At 35.8% G+C, this 19,325-nt stretch overlaps 1 protein-coding gene across 11 annotated transcripts in view; it reads right to left on the bottom strand.

The window, feature by feature from the left end:
- The window catches only part of CFAP20DC (CFAP20 domain containing), a 206,763-nt gene that overhangs the window by 178,625 nt on the left and 8,813 nt on the right, over nt 1-19,325 (bottom strand). For all 11 annotated transcript variants that reach the window (XR_006719465.2, XR_006719461.2, XR_006719463.2 and 8 more), the window contains one exon: nt 15,609-15,681. Coding sequence is in view for 6 of the 11 variants with exons in the window: in XM_045505329.2 (XP_045361285.1) it covers nt 15,609-15,681 (73 nt within the window). In the remaining 5 variants the exon portion in view is untranslated. The remainder of the gene's footprint in view (nt 1-15,608; nt 15,682-19,325) is intronic.

Below are 19,325 nucleotides of genomic sequence, written 5' to 3'. Positions count from 1 at the left end.
AGCTATAAGGGAGTCTAGGAAGGTGAGTCTCCTTAGCTGGGCTCATGGCTATCCTGACCAAAATTCTGTTGAAGGAAGAAGAGAAAAATGGATACGGGTAAGAAGAGAAAAATGGATATGTGTAAGCAATGAGCAGTGTTTGGCACAGAAGTAACATCAAATCTTCCCAGCTTTTCTGTTAGGTTGCAGTGCAACAACTCAGAGACACAGTCTATTGAATACTCTTGTGTGCTTCTAAAGGGAGACAAATACTTTTCCCCTTGGTAGGAAGTTCATATGTGCTATTAACATGGGCTTAGACACGTCTTCTGCTTGAAGGAATGTTCCTAGCATAATATAATTTGAAGAATAAACTTAAGATACAGACAGCAATTTTTGAAGTTTACTTCAATTCATTACATACAAAAAGGCTCTGAGGAGTCACTACAAAGTGGTTGGCATTTTATCTATTGCATATATCAACACTTGTGAAAGTATGCACACTTGTTACAACTCCAAGTAGCAGAAGAACAAACACCTGCACATATTCAGTATTCTAGATGCTTACCAAGAACGGTAGGACAAGCCAGATGCTACTTCCCTTCTGGCCCAAATATTTTCCAAATATTAAGCTATTTTTGCTATTGCAAAGAGGTAACAAAATTCACAGAACCAAGCACTTAACAATTGGCTACTATATTTATGACAGATGGCTACATTTACAATTACTAACATTCTTGCTACTGTTTGAATATAAAAACCAAAAAAAGCTACATAAATTACATGCTCAGTTGCCTTACTTCTAATTTAACTTAAGGGAACAAGAATTAATTTAATCTAACTATTTTAAATATTTGCCAACAGAATGAATTCAGTGATGTATGGAAAGATAATACGGTATTCACTGTCTTCCACTTCTTACCACTAAACAGTATATCAGCTTGCTTTTCTACTAAAATTGCATAAAATAGACAGTACAGCTAATTTAAACAGTTGTTTGCACATTCAATATTTATAACCCGAATCTTGCATGACTGACTGGAAGCAGTGAGTTAGAAGGTTTAGCTCAGCTGCTGCCTAGAGTGATGGATGGCCTCGAAGAATTTCTTGTTCACTGACCAGATCAATCACATAACAGAATAAAAAAAACAAGATCGGCCTTAAACTTGATTCCCAACATTTTCATCTGTATGCAAAACTGTTGCAGGAAGAAATGTATCATAAAACACAATGTGAAGCTACTTAAAAATAAAAATCCACCAGGGATGCTGTAGAATGCAAATAAAAAAGACGGTAACTGGATGATATTCTATGTTTTAACTGGATATTAACTCAAACTTTATTATATATGTAGAATCCAAAAGGTATTATCAATTTATAGTGATATTTTGATCATGCTCAGACTCATAAGTAAAAGAGTTTGATAAATCATTGAAAGGGCTGTAATTTCTTTTTGGCAGTATTTACAGTTGATTTTATTTAATTAAACTAAAAGGCAGTGTTGTGGCAATTATTATATACTGCACTGCTGTTTTTAATTATTCCAATGGTTGTCCAAAACAATGAGTCTGGTAAAGAGTAAACAAACATCTGATGGTTCAACTTACAGTAATTCAGTAATTAATGGTTAACCTCCAAACACCTGCATTGATGAGGTAAGCAGGAGCATAGCATCCGGACCATGGCTAGCCAGGCTCTCCTTAGTGTGTGCTAGAATGGGTCTGACTGGTTTGTGGGAGGCCCTTGTGAGCATCTCCTCCCAGGTCCTCATTCAGTGATGTCACGTTGGTAGCTCGAAAGTGGTCATGGTGAGAGTACTTACACAACAGAGATAAGTACAGGCTAAACATCAGGGCTCCTCAAAATTCTACTTCTACTCCAGAGGTAAACGGTAAAAATTTACCAGCACAGGATAGTGTGAGCTCATTCTTGGGGTCAGGGTTGGGATGGACTAGGAGGCTAAGGGGACTGAAAGCTGAAGGGCATAAAGGTGAGGTCTTGCTGAGCAGGGGCAGGAGTGGGCAGACTCAGACCCTGGATAATCCTGGAAGGTGCCTTGGGTGTCTGTAGACGAGCAACCAGGAGGATAGAAATGGCATTTACCACTTCCTATGGCCCTCAGGTGTGCACTTTCTCTTCTTGAGTAAGTTTACACCTATTAGGAGTAGAAGTGAGAGGAGGAAAAGGAGACAGGTAGAGAATTACAAGAAATGAGAAGGAAGAATAAAAAAGAGAAAGAAAAATAAAAAGCAGAAGGCAAAGAGAGGGAGTAAAGAAAGACAGAAAAGAGAGGCAAAGAGAAGAAAAAGAAGAGAAAGAAAGAATGAGGAAGAGGAAGAAGAAACATGACAGAGGGAAAGGAGAGAAAAAAGAAGAGGAAGAGAAGGAAAGAGGAGAAGTAGGAGGAGGAGGAAGGGTAGGGAGGTGTAGAAGGAAGAGGAGATATTCAGATTTCTGTGCAGAGGCAGAAAAAATGTCCAACTAATGCTAGACACATGGAGGTCTCTTGGAGCTAAAATGAAGAGATGGAGGCTCTAGACCTGGGAACAGCAACCTTTTTGCTGTTAAAGTCTGTTTTACCCTTTAGAGGCCAGAGATTAGGTTTCTCTTTTGAAACGACAGGTGAAGAATACTTGGCCATGTTTCTATACTCAAGCAGTACCAGTGTACCTAGCGGGGAACAGATGCTGGGAAGAAGACATATCCCAGGTTGTGGCTGCCTTGTGGGTTTTCAGAATTCCCTATGGCAGTGGTTTTCAAACTTCAAATGCGTGCATCAACATTACCTGGAGGACTTGCTGAAGCAAGGACTGCTGGGCCCTGCCCCCAGTTTCTCTTTCTGTAATTCAGAGGTGGAGCGTGAGAATTTGTAGTTTCAACAAATTCCCAGGTTGTTGATGCCACTGGTTTAGAACACTGCCTTAGTTAAAAAAAAAAAATCCTGCAAATGATTATAACCCAAACCTTAAGACCTTATTAGTGAGCATCTTAGCAAGAATTCAAATGAGAGAAATACAGGCTAACAATGAGGGGCAGGAATCTTGAGAGGGAAGAAAGGCTGATGCACAGACCAATTTTTCCAGCTTACACTGATGCCCTCAGCTGGCTGTAGCATCCATGTTTCTTTAGTAGCCAACTCTGGGGTCCCTTTTATCTTTCTGAATTAGCCACTGAAATCTTCTCCATACCCTCAGGGATAGGTCTTCTGAAGCCATTTTTATACCAATGAGCACAACTGAACTGAACACAAGTAAATGTCTGACCCAAACTAACACAATCATATTCTCTCTCTAGGTATTTGAAATTGCCTGGTAAGACTGGAAATGAAACAGAAACACAGCAAAAGCTGAGATGAAAAAGAGAGAGAGTGCTTAAGGCTTTCTAGTGCTGGCTTCCATGCCCAGCTCACTATTATCCTTGGACTTCATGTGACACCCCACATACTCTGTGTTAGATGCCCCAACTACTGTGTTTTAATTCACTCAAGTCAGTTTGATTAACTGGAATCAGTTCAAATGAATCTACACCCTCTCCACAACGGTAACAACTTTACTACTAAAAAGAACTCTGATACATTAACCTTCCTTAGTATCCTATCCCAAGGTTCTATCCCAAAGCTGGTGAGGAAACAAACAAAAAACCCTTATACCCATTTCTTTTGTTTGGTGTTGAAAAAGTTTTATACATCCATCCTTCTTCCCAGTTTTTTCAATATCAGATAAAACAGTATTACTATTTATTTCTTACCAGGAACATCAGTTAGTATTGTTTACGTCAAAAGTTAACAGACTACTCAATCAAAGCTAGCTCACTTAGTAAATAGAATTTATTAGCTCACATAAATGGAAACCACAGAAGTAGGACAGGTTTCAAGGCTGACTGATTTAACAGCTCAAAACAGTTATCGATGACCCAATTTCTTTCTATTTCTCCCCTTCTGTCACCCAGATCAACTTTATCCTCATGGTCACAAGATGGGTGCCAAGAGCAAATGGTGCTCCTAGTCCAGCTATCTAAATAAGAACCCTGAAATTCACTCTAATCGGGCCAGAGTTGTTCAGATTCTCACTCCTAAAAAGAATAAATGTAGCTAAATGGATGGAATATGCTAACTGACCTATCAATCAAAGCCCACATCAAGGGCTGCGTTATTATTAGTTTTACTAGATGTATACAGGCTGCAGGAGGAGATACCCAAACAAAACAGATAATTTTAGGAAGAGAAAAATTTGGCAAAGTATGGTAAGATAAGCAAATGTCTACCACACTGGTTTCCCATATGTGTAATTGGGAAGTAACTTTAAAATTTCACTTTATTTTGCAACCATTAGTAATAACTGGTTCAGACAAGAATCACCATGCTAAACCAGTCAATGAAAGCTTGAAGACAAAGACATTCACATACATCAAAGTACATCCCCACAAATAAGTCACTAATTTTAAAGGGAAAAACAGTAACTTTTCCATGAGGAAACCTGCCAGACATTGCTTTAACCAAGTGATCAAAGATAACATCACCTATAATGGAACATACTGACATCACATGCCTTTGGATAAACAGCAATAAGGACACAACATCTCTTTCATAGCTTTTCTGCCAAAAACGTATAACCTAAATCTAATCCTAAGGAAAACATTAGAGAAACTCAATTAAGGGGCATTCTACAAAATAACTAGTTTGCACTTTTCAGAAATGTCATTGATATGAAAGACACAGAAAGGCCTAGGAACCATTCCAAATTGATGGAGACTAAAAACACATGAAAACTAGATGAAATGTGTGATGCTGGACCAAAAACAATTGTTATAAAAGGACTGGAGGTCTTTGCCATAGATAACAGTATTGCATCACTGTTGACTGTCCTGATTTTGAAAACTGTCCTGTGCTTATATAAATGAATGTCTTTGTTTTTAGTAGATACACAATGAAGTATTTAGCAAAGGGGTATGAGATCTGCATCCTTCTCTCAAATAGTTTGGGGGAAGTATGTGTATGTACACACACACACACACACACACACACACACACAGATATACACATAGAGAAAAAAGTAAAAGCAAATGTGGCAAAATGTTAATAACTGGTGAATTTGGGTAAAAGATTATGTGGCACTTCTTTGTACTATTTTTTTTTGCAACTTTGCTTTACATTGGAAATTATTTCAAAATAAAAGTTTCAAATTTTAAGGTAATGTGAGACAGAAATATATGAAATTGTTCAATAAATGAAACATTCTAATCAGTGTTGTTACTTAGCTAGAGAAGCACTAAAGAACTATGGCTTAGTCCTTGAGTGACTGTACTAAAGCAGAGCCTACCCTGATTAAGACAGCATATATAGTACCAAAGAGAGAACCTGAGGATTTCAGGTAGATGAAATACATGACCTAGGACAAGAGTGGTACCAAATAGATCTGCCTCTAATAAAAAATTCTGGCTACCATTTACTCCCAAAAGCACTCGAGGCGCTCAGAAATACCTGTAGAGATAATCGGAGGGTGACTGAGAAAGAGGTTCTAGGGTGACTATTAAGTGTCAATACTCAAAGAGTAGTAGAGTAGGTCTATCAGTCTATTTACCTGCACTGCCCATATTCTCTTCCTAGGGAATCTGCTCCAGCTTAGAACCTCTGAAGATGAAATCAAAGATGGAGCAGTTGGCTTAAAGCCAATGATTGGCCAAGGACCAATTATGATTATTCTTTCAAATCTTTGAACTGAAAGATACAGAGACTGAACCTGGTCTAACAGTGATAGGTACTGGAGTTGTTGGGTCACAGAGGGATGTACCGGCAGCCATATTTGCCCACACGCACAATTTAAAACAATCAGAAAAGCTGGTTTACAGAATGAAACAAAAGAATGAAGCAAACTTACAAACCGAACAAGAGGTGAGAGAGTAGCTGCCAGACAGAGAGAGAGGGAAGCCACTGACAAGTATCAACAGGCCTGAATCAACTTTTGCAGTTGGGTTCCATATGATCTCATCATGTTTTTCCAATACTTATCTTTTTACTTGACATAATTTAAAGAGATGTCTGTCCCTAACAATGAAATGATCCTTCAAAGAAGTTGTTTTGTTTTTACCTTGCTAATCTTTAAACAAAGAATTTAACTTATTTCTGGTGATTAATTTTAGAGGGCAAGGGTGGGGGAGGAGTAGAAATCAGGATTACAGTAATAGAATTAACTTTCTGTAATTGAGAGCCCAAAGCACTTGCAGAAATAACTTTATTTTTTAAAAGTGTCAGAAACCATGACTGTGAAGTCATACTATATCTTCACCTTTCTCCAACTCAAGCACTAAAAGGCAGCAAAGATATAAAGAAAAGATGCTAATAAAGAGTCAAGAGTTTTAGGTTTGTGTTAGTTTTGCCTCTAAAAAACTTATGTTCTGAGGAATGTCCCTTTTCTGGGCCTCAGGGGTTTTTCTATTAAATAGGGAGTTGGATAAGAGTTGTAGATTCCCTGTAATCACAGAGGCTTGAGCTGCTAAAACGTTTTAAACATTTATGCTAACACTTCAATTTCTAAAATATAGTGAATTTATATATTTATACAAATCACTATGTTTATGGTATATCAATAATCACATTTGGAAAATAAAATATCTAAGAGAGAAATATCTTATAAATCAATGTCATTTAACCTTAGAAAAAAGGGCCGATAATATCTGGGTGTATGAAACAGAATAGCTGTTCCTATTTACTGCTAACAAATGCAACCAACCTCCAACCATACTGAGAATTTCATATCACTGTCATTGTTTCAAACAGTTTACTGTAATAGCTTTTTAAGTATAACACAGATGTAAAATAGAAGATCACTAACGTGTCCTAATAAAAAAGGGCAGACTATTGGCTTCAATTAAAGTTCTTGAGGAGTTCTATTTTGGGCTTATAATCAGAGTTTTCATTTAAGAGCCAAGTGTGGTGTTCCTTAGGTTCAGTACAGTCCTGAAAACCTTTACTTGCATATAACTCCTACTCACATAAACATTTTGAGAAAATTCCAAAGAATTTCTTTCTCCTTACTTAAGTTCTCTTACCTTTTCTCATTTGAAATAGTTACCATCCTGCCAGTAGAGGTGTGGCTAAGAGAAATGTACTTTTTACTTGGCAGGGAAAATAAGTTTAAAATAAGACCTAGTCACTAGTCTTCCAGGAACTAAGGGTTGAGAAAAGGAAAGCTGGATTCTTTCCTAATCCTGTTCATCTGCTAGTTACTTTAATTCTTGTTTCTTTTCCTATTTTTTCCCTAATCAAACAACTGTTCTGACAGTATAGCAACACATTTCAGTACAATACAATACAACAAGCATTACTGAGGACCCACCATGTGCACAGAATTCTTCTAAGCACTGTGATGATCACAATGATGAATAAGACATCCTTACCCTCAAAGTAAGAATGTACACAAGTATGGGAATACTGAGAAAGGAGAGACTTACTGCAACTGGAGGACATGGGAAGTATTCATGGTGGATATGCACTTGAGTTTGACCTTAAAGAATGACAGCGTTTCTAAAGGCGGACAAACGGGTTGGACGAAAAATTAGAGGCAAAGATGTAAGAGCCTGTGGGGTGTTTAGCAACCAGGGTGTCTACAGCAAGGAAGTGGAGTGGACTGAGAGTTTTGGAGGGAGAGGTGACTGACATTAAGATCCAGAAAAACCTCGGGAGCCCAGTGACTGCCAACTTTGTGGGGCATTTGGACGAAGAAGCTTGGGCTGCAGTATATCGGATAGTTTTTCCCATGGACCTAGCCCGCCTAAGACCAAACTCCAAAACCTAAAATTCAAATACTGATCATTTAAAAAGTAAAAGCAGATGTTAGAGTTCCTGGCAACAGAGATCTTAAATGTACATAGCTGAAATTTTCAATGTCAGCTTTACGTGGCCATGTATTAATAGCCAGTTTTAAAGAGAAGGTAGAACCACATCAGTGGATTTCAACCTTTTGAGGGAACATGGCATCCTCTTTTTATATAAAACATATGAACATTTTCATCCCCCAAATGTATGTAAGATTGTAGAAAGGGAGGATGGACCTTTCTATTTGAAGTAACAGAAATGACTCAGAACTGTATAAAAACCAATGGATTAGATATTTTAAATGTTCTTTCCAGCTAGCTATAAAACTTCATTTCTACAAATAGAAATTCTAAAGGTGACTATTACCATCTTACTAATTTTAAATCTCCAATATCTTCACTTCTACCCCCAAAAGAAGTACACCACACCACAAATTGAAATCAACTCGATGGAGTATAAAAAAGGAAGGCATAAGAAATGGCTGAAAGAAAGAAATGAATATTTACTGATCATACACTATGTGCCGGTTACCATGTGAGGTATCTGTAGACAACCCAAAGTCTGATTAACTCTGCTGCTGTCTACTGTTAACAACTGGACAATGCCTTTTACAAGTGGGCTTAGAAATTCAAAGTTCAGTGATAGCCTCATGGGGCTCCAGATGTGTTGGCTCCTAAAGATCTCATAGTCTAGTTAGGGTGGAGGAGAGTTGGCTGTGGAGACACACAAGTAATAAGGGCATTTTATGTGATAAATGTAATAATAGACTTATGTATAAGTGCTATTGTAAGATATATTTGTAATTTTACATGTATATCATTCCACTAGAATTTCTGTGAGTTCAGATAAAGATTCTAAAGCATTTGTGTATCTAAATAAGAAACTACAATTTATGGAAAAAAATTCCAAAAATTGGACTGCTAGAGATATCAGTCTACCCCATAGGGGGCGTCTCCTTGTATTTATTACTGGCCAACTTAATCAAAGCTAAATGACTTCATAAAGTTCCATGATATATTTTAATTGCTAACAGGGAATTTTTCTTCCATATTAAACACTTCAAGAATGTTCCATTAATGAAAATGTCCTGAACTATTATAAATTTTATAATGGGAACTATATGTGTACCAAAAATTACATACTACATTCTACTTTGTAGATCTTTAAAATTATTTTTATTTTGAATAACTAAAATAATTAACTGCCAGAATGAAAATAAAATATAGTGAGAAGGACGGAGAGCCAAACCTGAAGACTACAAAAAGCGAGCTACATATTAGTGGCCCTGAGGAAACATCCTCCCAGCTCTGCCATATTAAAGGGAGAGCATTTGGAAGACCTGTGGTTTGCTGTGAGTCATCTTCAATTATTCCCATTAGTGAAGGAGAACATGAGCAGTGGGGAACAGCAAAAACTTGAGTCACTGGAAGTCTATTTGCTTTATCTATTTTTCCCAGGTTCTGTTTTACAGATGAACATTGTATCTGTGGTTCTATATTTGGCCTGGTCACCTGTAACTCCCTTCATACCAAGTCTCTGATGCCAGGAGTTCCTCCAGTAGTCTTTTAAATAAATTACTAGCAGCCATATCCAAATAATCAGAACCATTTCTCTTTCCATGTTTATGTTGATCACTTCTTCCCAGGTAGAGAATCTGCATGAGTCAATAGCAAAACAGGCTCCAGGGGCAAAGCTGCTTTCCCACCTCTTCAGGGACAAGTGCCATGAAAATTTCACAGGGAATGGAGACAGGCCCACTGTGTCGCCAAACGTTTCAGAAAAGCAATTTAAAAATTAAACATCCCTGCACTATTATCTATATTTAGTAATACAAAATTATAAATTAATATTTACTGTACAATTACCATTTGGCATTATCCTCTTAATTACTCAATAGATATAAATATAATCCTTATGGTACAGATGAGGGTGTAACACTCAGAGGGTCCAGCAATGTGCCCAGGGTCATCAAACTAATACATGGCAGAGCCAGTGACTCCCAAGCTTATGATCTGACCTACCACAGGCCTTGCCCTGATAATGGATATGGCAGTCATTTAACTGCACAGTTCTCCGACAAATGTATGACCTTTTATTATGATTTTACAGAGAAAGAACACTTCCAAATATTTATATATGTGCAAATTTTCTTTTGTTAGTTTTTACCAACAAAAGAAAGACATTGTCCAGATGTTACAGTAGGCAGCAGCAGAATTAATTAGACTTTGGGTTGTCTACAGATACCTCACAAGGTAACCGGCATATACTGTATGATCAGCTTTCAGAAAGTATCTAGTATCTAAAGAGTACTATAATAATAATTTAGAAAGATAAAATGAACCAAACTAAAAGCCAAGGAAGAAGAGATTGCTCAAGGAAACATTTATTTAATAGATAAAGACCGTGGCATCTGATTTATATACCTATCACATGTTATCCAAAACTTCCATACAAAGCCTATTTTAAGGCATGCAAATTTAATATATTATGAAAGTCAGTATGCAAAGCATCTTAAAGTGCTCTCTTTACTAATGCATGTAACAAAATATACTGATTATGCAAGCACATTTAATTGGATATAATTAAAATAATGAGATTTAAATACTGATGATTTTAAAAAGAAAAAATAGAAGTTAGAATTAGCCATGAGATGCATTCATAATGTTAATGAAACTTGGAGTGTTGTTATTACTTTAGTTTACAATACTTTTAGTTTAAAAAAGAGCAACCACTGGCCATTTTTGTCCAGTTCTAAACATACAGTTTAGGGATGTATTCACTCAGTGATAGGAAAGATTTAATTGGCTAATATAAGACCTGGATAACACCTTTTTTTACAAATAACTTAAGAGCTACATAGCAACCGCTATTTTCTTCAAAGGAAGGCACTAAAAAGATAAGAAAGAAAATTTTTCACAGGAAGAGTTGTGCCTAGTAAATGGACACAATCTCAAAAGCTCTCACCAATGTCATTCTGACCTAAAGACATTAAATTTAGGTATTCTCTCAACACTGGTGGCTTTCAAGTGGCTGAAGAAGACCAATGACACGTGAAAAGAACAGATCTGCAGCTGTGAAGCCATATTCACTTTCCTTGGTTTAAAGTTTCAAAAGCATCTACTGCCTCCAATATCACTAAAGAAGAGGAAGCAGGAACAAAATTCAATAGAGTAGAAGGACCTGAAACTTCTATTAAATTTCTCTTTTGACCACTTTGTCTAGTTCACTAACAATGCCAAAAAAGTGATATAAGAGTAACTTTCATTAAATTACCCTGAGACTAAAGCTTTGTTTTATGAGTATGTTTTAATTTTCCATGTTACAGAAACGGAAAAGGAAGCTTTAAGATGTGTATGAACTTAAACCTCCTAAAATTTTTTAGAGAAAAACCAATGTTTAAAAAAAAACAACACTGATTAGCTCTGGCAATTAAAAGAAAAGAAAAAAAGTTCACATTACCATTTACTGAAGAGGAAAATGAGACAGAATAAAACTAGGGGATAGAGCAAAAGGACAAAACAGAAACTCTGAAATGAGTACCATAAATCTTAAACCAGATTCTAGGTTAAAAACATTAAACTCTACTGATATAATTTCAAATTCAGACTATTGCAAAGAAGAGATCACAAAGGATCAATTAAAATTTCTAAAGACTAGGGAGCCTTTTAAAGGTCTCTCTTTTTAAAGAATTTATTAGATTCCAAATGAAAGTAGTACTCCAAAGAGCTAAGGGCTCAACATGTGAAACCTTCTGGCAATAATATTCCCTAGGATTTGTAGGCTAAGAATCTCAAACTCTCCAAATAGCACATGACGCTCACCACTGGCTTTCATAGTGCTTTCATCCCATATATTGAAAAAGCTGGGTGAAAATGAGAAAAATAATGTCAATTCACTAGAGGCATCAACAGTACAAAATGTCTCTCAGAATTCATTGAGATAATAACAAAATCAGGATGGAGAAAGGAATTAATGCAGCTTAACAGTATTCAGTAAAATGAATGCAATTCCTGTCAAAAATACAATATTCCAAAATCATTTATTGTGATTGGCAGCATCAAATATAGTGAAATGGATTTCTATTTCAAGATGCAGTTGGTTCTTTTCCAAGAGCTCAGGTTCTTGGGGTTCCTCCTGTGCACCAGATGTCTGCCCCCAGGCTCTGAAACACCTAACAGCTTACACAGGGGAGCAATGGATTCCCACTGCCGTAACGATGTGGTACAGAAGAGACCACAAAATGAAAGAAGTCTAAAAAAATCTGTTGCTTATTAAATCATTTAACTTCAGGTCAAACAGTGAGACACAAGTACACTAAAATACTTTGAAAATGAAAACTGGAACTAATAATAAGAAATAAGCAAATCAAAATGAAGGGTTTACTTGTAAAAAGCAAGAAAGGATATTTTCTTTTGTGGGTTGACACTGGAAGAGAGAAATAATGAGAGAATTCTGTTACTTCAATGTTAAAAATATACAGTAAACATTCCCTTTGTTCTACATGCAAAATGCAATGTGTTTGGATAATTTCTGGTCGGGTTATGTAACTCTGAAATCCACCTTACCCAAAGATGCAGGATTTTGAATAATTTGTAGGTGCTAAAGGAAAAAAAAAGGCCTAGGTATGAACCAAAATAAAGAATCAATAAAGAAGTAAAATTGTTTATTAGCTCTCATTTTTTAAAAAAAGTGTAATATGTAATAGCCCTCATTTAAAAAAAAACAGTCACATTTGAGATGCAAAATATCAAAACAAAACAAACAAACAAAAAAAGATTTGGGTAAAATTCTTCCTTTAATTCTCAAGTATTTATCTCTTAAAAGGGCAATTACAAAAACAGAAGCTGCTCAGAATGAAAGACCTTTACTTTCCTTCCTGGAATTCTGATGATAGGACTGCATTGTGGAAAGCCCCTAAAGAAGATGCAGAAGGCTAACTACTTTCATCTTGTCCTAAGATTCAACTAAAATAACCCTACTACATACACAGGTATGCATAGTTAGAAAAACATCTACAAGTATGGCAGCATGGCATGGTGGTGCTACTGGCTCCCTTCCAGCAAGATGGATGAGTTCACAGATGAGTAGGAACAGGTGAGAGACGAGATCACACAGGAGTATTAAGGATTTGGGAGTTTGTCATTGATACAATGAAAATTCTATTTGGTTTTTAGAACAATCACTTTAGCTGAAGTGTGGCAATTATATTGGAAAAGGATAAGAGGAGAATCTGGGAAATCTACTGGGACATGCTAACAGTGGATCAGGGGAAATATGATGATGGTTTGGGACTAGGAGGGTAGTCATAGTGAAGAGAGGTATACAGATTCAAGGCAGACTGACACCCTAACATGGGAGGATGCCTAACATAGGGGAGTATGAATAGCAAGAATTTAATAATTTGTTGACTGAGTGACTGCACAAGCAGAGCTGTTGTTAGTTCTAAGGCATCTGCTAACCCACAGACTTATGACCCTCTCCTGAGCAGTAGAATCATCCAGTGAACATGAGAGACGCAGGGAGATGTTGAAGGAATGATTACTAAATTTATAAACCAGCTGGCAAGACTACTTATGAAAAACTCTTGATGTGTAAGTGTATCTTTGTGAAACAAATCGCCCCTTCCATTCTGACAATGAACAATTTTAGAAGCCAGATATCTTTCTGCTATGTGACTTTCCAAGATGGTTAGAGAAATATATTATTTAAAGTAGCCTGGAGCTATGCTGCTCGAAACACAGTTAACACACTAAGGATGCTGATAGAAAAGTCTTTTCATTTAAGAAAAAGAAAAATCTGTATTTAGAAACAATCAATACTCCTTATTCTACTTTCTTTCTTGTAAAAACATGGTCTCTATCATTACTTCCTAAAATAGCAAAATATTTTGATTATCTATTAGCAACAAATTCAAATGCAGAGTTCATACATTTTCTTATAATCTGATAAATTCACAAGGTCAGGAAGGAGAATGTTTCCCCCATGTTATTTAATAATTTCTACCTTTTGCCCATAAGACATTTATATTGCTAACACTATAAAACTAAACCACCTGGAAAATCCAAATGTTTATCCATGTGGCTACAAGAACAAGAGAATCTATGATTATAGTCAACTGAATTCAGAATCTAACCATGAGTTCCATCATCCATGAAAATGTTTTCCCATCTTTTAAGAGACCAAGGGCATTAATCACAGGGTAACAAAGGACTTACCTGTATCAGCTCCTCTCTTGCTAGGACTAAGTTCAACCCTAGATATCTATTGATTTCTCAATAATTAAAGCTTTATTATTAACTCAGTTAAAATAATATATTGCTTGGGCTAGGGTAATAAGCTTAAGTGTGTGGGGACACAAATAGAGCATAATTTGGATAGTAAAAGGGTGCTCATCAGCAAAAGATTCTACTCTAAGTTTCAGCCAAGTGTCTTGCACAACTCTAATCAAAAAGCTACTACCAGCACCCCTACTACTGCTTCTGAAGAATCTCAATGTACAGGTGGTAGAGATCAGAAGAGTAAGAGGGCTGGATTTGATTTCTATGTAAGGAACTTAATAACCTTAAAAATAAAATATAATGTGTCTTCTTCCATTCGGTAGGAAACCACTTCCCCCTACACTTAAAATAAAGCTTTATATGGTACTCTGTACCTTTAGAATGTCTTTAGAGTCTTGAAAAATGCTTTTTCTGCAGAACCAGAAAAATATACAGAAGAACATCAGATGCTGCTTTGGTCCTATTACTCTAAGAACTACTTTAAAGAATCTTGGTGACCATGGCAGATGACAAGAGAAAATGTTAAAAGTTTACTAAGATTTAAAGTTGAATAAAATAAAGATATAAATTGTTTTATCTATCCTTTATCATTCAAGAAAACACGACTGTATATATTATTAGCTAAAATTCATATTTTACCAACATATGCACAAATCAGTATTTTAATTCACATAAACAAAGATAAATTAATAAACTCAAATGTATGTTATTCCCATTTCACTCATTTTATTAAGAAAGCTCTTAGTTTCTCTTAGTTTGCACCACATAAGTAGTATAAAATTAACTTCATTAATAGGAAAAGTCACTAATTCCAGCAGGAAAAAATAAAAGACTAACCTTTGACCTTGGACAACTATTAATTACCAAAAAAAATTAGAAAATAGCATACCTTAGATGTAATGATTCACTTAGAGTACACAAATTTATTAATAAAATCTCAAAACAATATTCTATTTTGTATGAGTAGACAAATCAAATGTTATTTTCATTTTCAGAACCATCTCAGACAACAGCTCAACCAAGTAAAATTCGTATATTCTCATTTTTGCTAAACAATCTGTTCATGGCAAAGCCATGCAAAACAAATATATTCCAAGCCATCTATATGTAAACAGAAAGGACCAATATTTCTAAACTAAAGTAAATAACATTAAAATGAGGTATTTCAATTAACTTTAAGACAAACATAATTTCTAACTGCAGATAGTACAAAACATAACATCACCCCCTCATCTGAATCAAAATCTCAAACTTTGGATTATTTATTTTTTCAAGTTATAGGCTGCTTACTGTCAGATTCAGAACCCCTTGATATTTTCTTTACCAGACGAAATTTGCTTTCTTCCCTTAGGGAAATGCCAGACTACAGTATATCTGAGAAATACTATTAAATTAGTTTAATTACTTCATGTCGACTTGATAAGTCACTGCACTTTAATGCAAAAACTGCCACTCGTAATTAATGACTGTTCATACTGCTTCGATTGATCAAATGTCTAATATACATGAAACACTGAAAGAAGTTCTGTATATCTTACAGCAATTCGGTGGAGAAGTCTTGTCCCACAGGTATGTAAATCTGAAGTACAAGAAACCTCTGGATCAGTCCAACTAAAACGAGAGGGGGAAAATATACATTTATATGTCCAAACCATTTATATGTACATATAAACAAACACAATCACACGCCATCAACAAGCTGAAGCTTTTAGCACTTCAGTAATATACGGAACTGCAGTAGCACTACCTCTGAGTTACAATCTCATTATGAAAGCAAAAAATTTGATGAAACCAAATCAAACTCTAACAACAAATGTTGCCTTTAAAGTCTCATCTGTGGGCTTGGTGAGATTTTTATGAAAATTTAAAAATGAATAAGCTTTTATTTACTGTTTTTATTAGGCTGCAAGAGTGTATGCATAGAATGACATTCAATAGACACATATGAATCTGAACTACAGATTCTCATTAAGGTGGTCATAAAAGCATGGGGCAATTATTTTTATATACTGACAATTTTAACTGTATTTAACAACTCAACAAAAAACAATAGATCAAATAAGGGTTTTAATTATGACAACTACAACTGAAGGTTTGATGAGCCATATCTAATTCATATGGTTTTAAACGTGTCTACAATGAGATGGATGGAGGAACATATTTTCATTTATAACACCTTTTGCTAATTTAACATACTTTCTTTAATTTAATGCTCACAAATTAAGAACTGATAGCTTTTACTCCCCATCACCAGCTTCATCTGGATTAAAAATATTTGGAGAAAGACCTATGGTGCTTTTGATAACTGAAGTCTGTAACTGCTTCAAAAATCAACTGATTTCATATTATCTCTTCAGACCCATTCACTTTATTTCTTTCCTCTTAGCTTTTGAACTTTTGCGTGATGTCTCAATTACAATGCTGTTAATTGACGTTTTAGTATCACTTTCTCCCAAAATATGCCATTTAGGGACTTCCTTCTGTAGGTGGAACATTGGGTAGGAAACGGCGATGTCTTGATATATCTGTGAATCTCTCCTACAAATCTAATAGTACAGGCCAACATGTGGATGAAAGACTTCTAAGGAAGGCAACTGGTCTAAAATACATGCCATTCTATTTATTCCAACTTAGCAGGCTTACCAAATTTAAGTATTTTAAATAACAATACGTGTTTGGATAGTCTATATATGAAGATTTGGTTTATAACTCTTACAGTAAAATGTTTTGTAACATTCCTGAACAACTTAAACAGTTCCTATATTGCACCCAAAATTTAGTTTCTAAACAATAAACATACTTGATCAAATACGCTTAATCTTTTTAAAATCAAACACACAAGGGTAACTTTTACTTAAAACACTAAGCTTATCAATGGCTCCAAAGAGCCATCAGCAGAGTAAGCAACATACTGAAAATAGGAGTAACAGCTTTTGACCTTAGAAAATTCCCTGGAATCAGATATTACCATATTTATGGGAAAAGTCAACAAGGCAACCAGAGTCCTAGACTACAAAACCAAAGCGAGATATTGAAATGAAACCAACCTAAATAAACCACCATTAATCAATCCCTCTCTTGCAGCTTCTATTGATTGGCCCCTGCAGTTCTTTTTCACCACACAAAGGCCTCCATGAATAGAACTGAGAGAGCACCAGGATAAATGAAATCAGTCATTACAAAAGGTCCCTAATTTATGTCACAAATCCCACTGAATCAGCACAGTTCTCTTCAAACACAAAGAGCTACACATATAGGGCATTTTTATATGAACATTTTTAGATATGAAAGATGCTTGCCCTCAAAAAAAAGAAAGCTTTGTAATTCAACTCTCTCACATACAGAAGTCCTAGTTTCCAAAAGGCTTCACTTCTAAGATTAAAAGAAGCATGACAATACCATATGGTGATGATCTGACACAGAAAAAAGTACTTTAATAATGTTTGACATACACAGATCCTGTGTGTCAGAAATGTTAAACTCTAGAGAAACACTTTTTTTTCTAGTGGCCTAGTAAATTTAAACAGACTCTTCATGTCCACATTATATTTAAAGTCACTCTAAGTAATGCTGAATGTGGAACGACTGTTAATCAAAAAATGCCCATCCAGTACATAAAGTTCATAAAAAATTAGTCTTTTACTGAAATATGCAGGTTTCTGCAGTTTTATAATCTGTTCTCTGCTTGAGACAAGCTACCTCTATTTTTTAAGGGGTCAGATCTTTTCTTATTTTGCATATTTTAAGATATATTTACCTGGTAAAACACCATTAGATTTTAAAGAAATGGTTTTACAATAGTTTCATTAGAGCAAACAACAGTTCTACATCTCAATATACATTTTGCAAGTGTTACACTATCCAAAGACTTGGGACTAGACCACAGTACAGTAATCCTTTACAAGTAACCTGATAAATCATGACTGAAGGTATTTCCTGGTTCCTATTGCAGCCTTGGCACAAACAGCACACTATTGTGCACCTTTCTCACTGTAACACAGAAAAGAGAAAACAGTAATGCCTTCCCTAGGCATTATTCCATATCCCTTGGTCAAATCAGATAATCTGTTTGTGCCCTTTTACTTTTCATGTGTAAAACTGGGTTGATAATTTACGTTGACCTCTCACAGGATCATTTGTGCAGATTAAATTAGATCTATCATTCAATAAAGATTTATTGAGCATTTACTACATGCAAGACTTATTGCTGAAGTTTTGTAATGAATAAGACAGACATGGTCTCTAAACTCTTGGAACTTATATTCTAGTTCCATGAAGAAGAAGGTCAGGGTGTAAGAAAGCATATAATCCTGGGTCCTTGGGAGGAAGAAGATGATGAGTGAAGGTTTTCTTAAAGAAATAACATCAGAATTCAGCTGGGAAGAATAAGCAGAGATTGACTGGACAAGGAAGATAGGAGTAGGAGAGAGGAAAAAATATAGGGAAAGAGACTACTCCATCATGTGATGGAAAAGGCCATAATGGATTAGATGAACTTAAGGCTTAAAAGGCTAGTAGGAGAGACAGAAGAAAAAAAGCAGCAGGGGGGAAGTCGGGCAAATAGCTAGGAACTGAATCATGCAGAGCCTTGAAAGCCATGTGAAGGATACAAATCAACCTAAAATCAATGGGAAGCCATTCATACATTCACTCATTTATTTAACAAAGATTTATTGAATGTCAACTATGTGCCAGGCACTGTTCTAGGTGAACAAAATAGACCAAATTTCTGTGCTGGTGGGCCTTAGTTTCTGGTGATGGTGAGAAAAACAATAGAAGAACGTAAAAAACAACACGTCAAATTGTGATAAGCACTATGGGAAAAGGTAGAGCAGGGTAAAAGGGATCAAGAATGGGCAAAGGATATAAAGTACAGTTCTCATTTAAGTACAAGTCAGGATGGCTCCTCACTGAGAAGGTGACATGTCATTTTGGTAAAGGCCTGAACAAGAGGAGAGAGTAAGCCATGTAGCTACTGGGGAAAAGAAAGCCCTAGGTAAAGGGTACAGCCTGTGCATAGGTGCTAAGGTGCTAATGTCCCAGAGTATGGTTGAAAACAGTAAGGAGACCTGTATGGTTGGAGTAGAGTGAACAAGGGGAAGAGAGTAAGGGGACATAAGGTCAGAGAATTAAGAGGGTGGCAGACCCTGCAGTGTCCTATAGATTTTTGGGTTTTTACTCTGAGAGAGATGGAGTATTTTCAGCAGAAGAGTGCCTTATTTAAAAGTATTATTCTGGCTGCTAAGTTGACAACG

Source organism: Camelus bactrianus, chromosome 17, assembly GCF_048773025.1.
Source record: "Camelus bactrianus isolate YW-2024 breed Bactrian camel chromosome 17, ASM4877302v1, whole genome shotgun sequence".
Lineage (NCBI taxonomy): Eukaryota > Metazoa > Chordata > Mammalia > Artiodactyla > Camelidae > Camelus > Camelus bactrianus.
The sequence above is the reverse complement of the archived record's forward strand: the minus strand, read 5'-3'. Positions and strand labels throughout refer to the sequence as shown.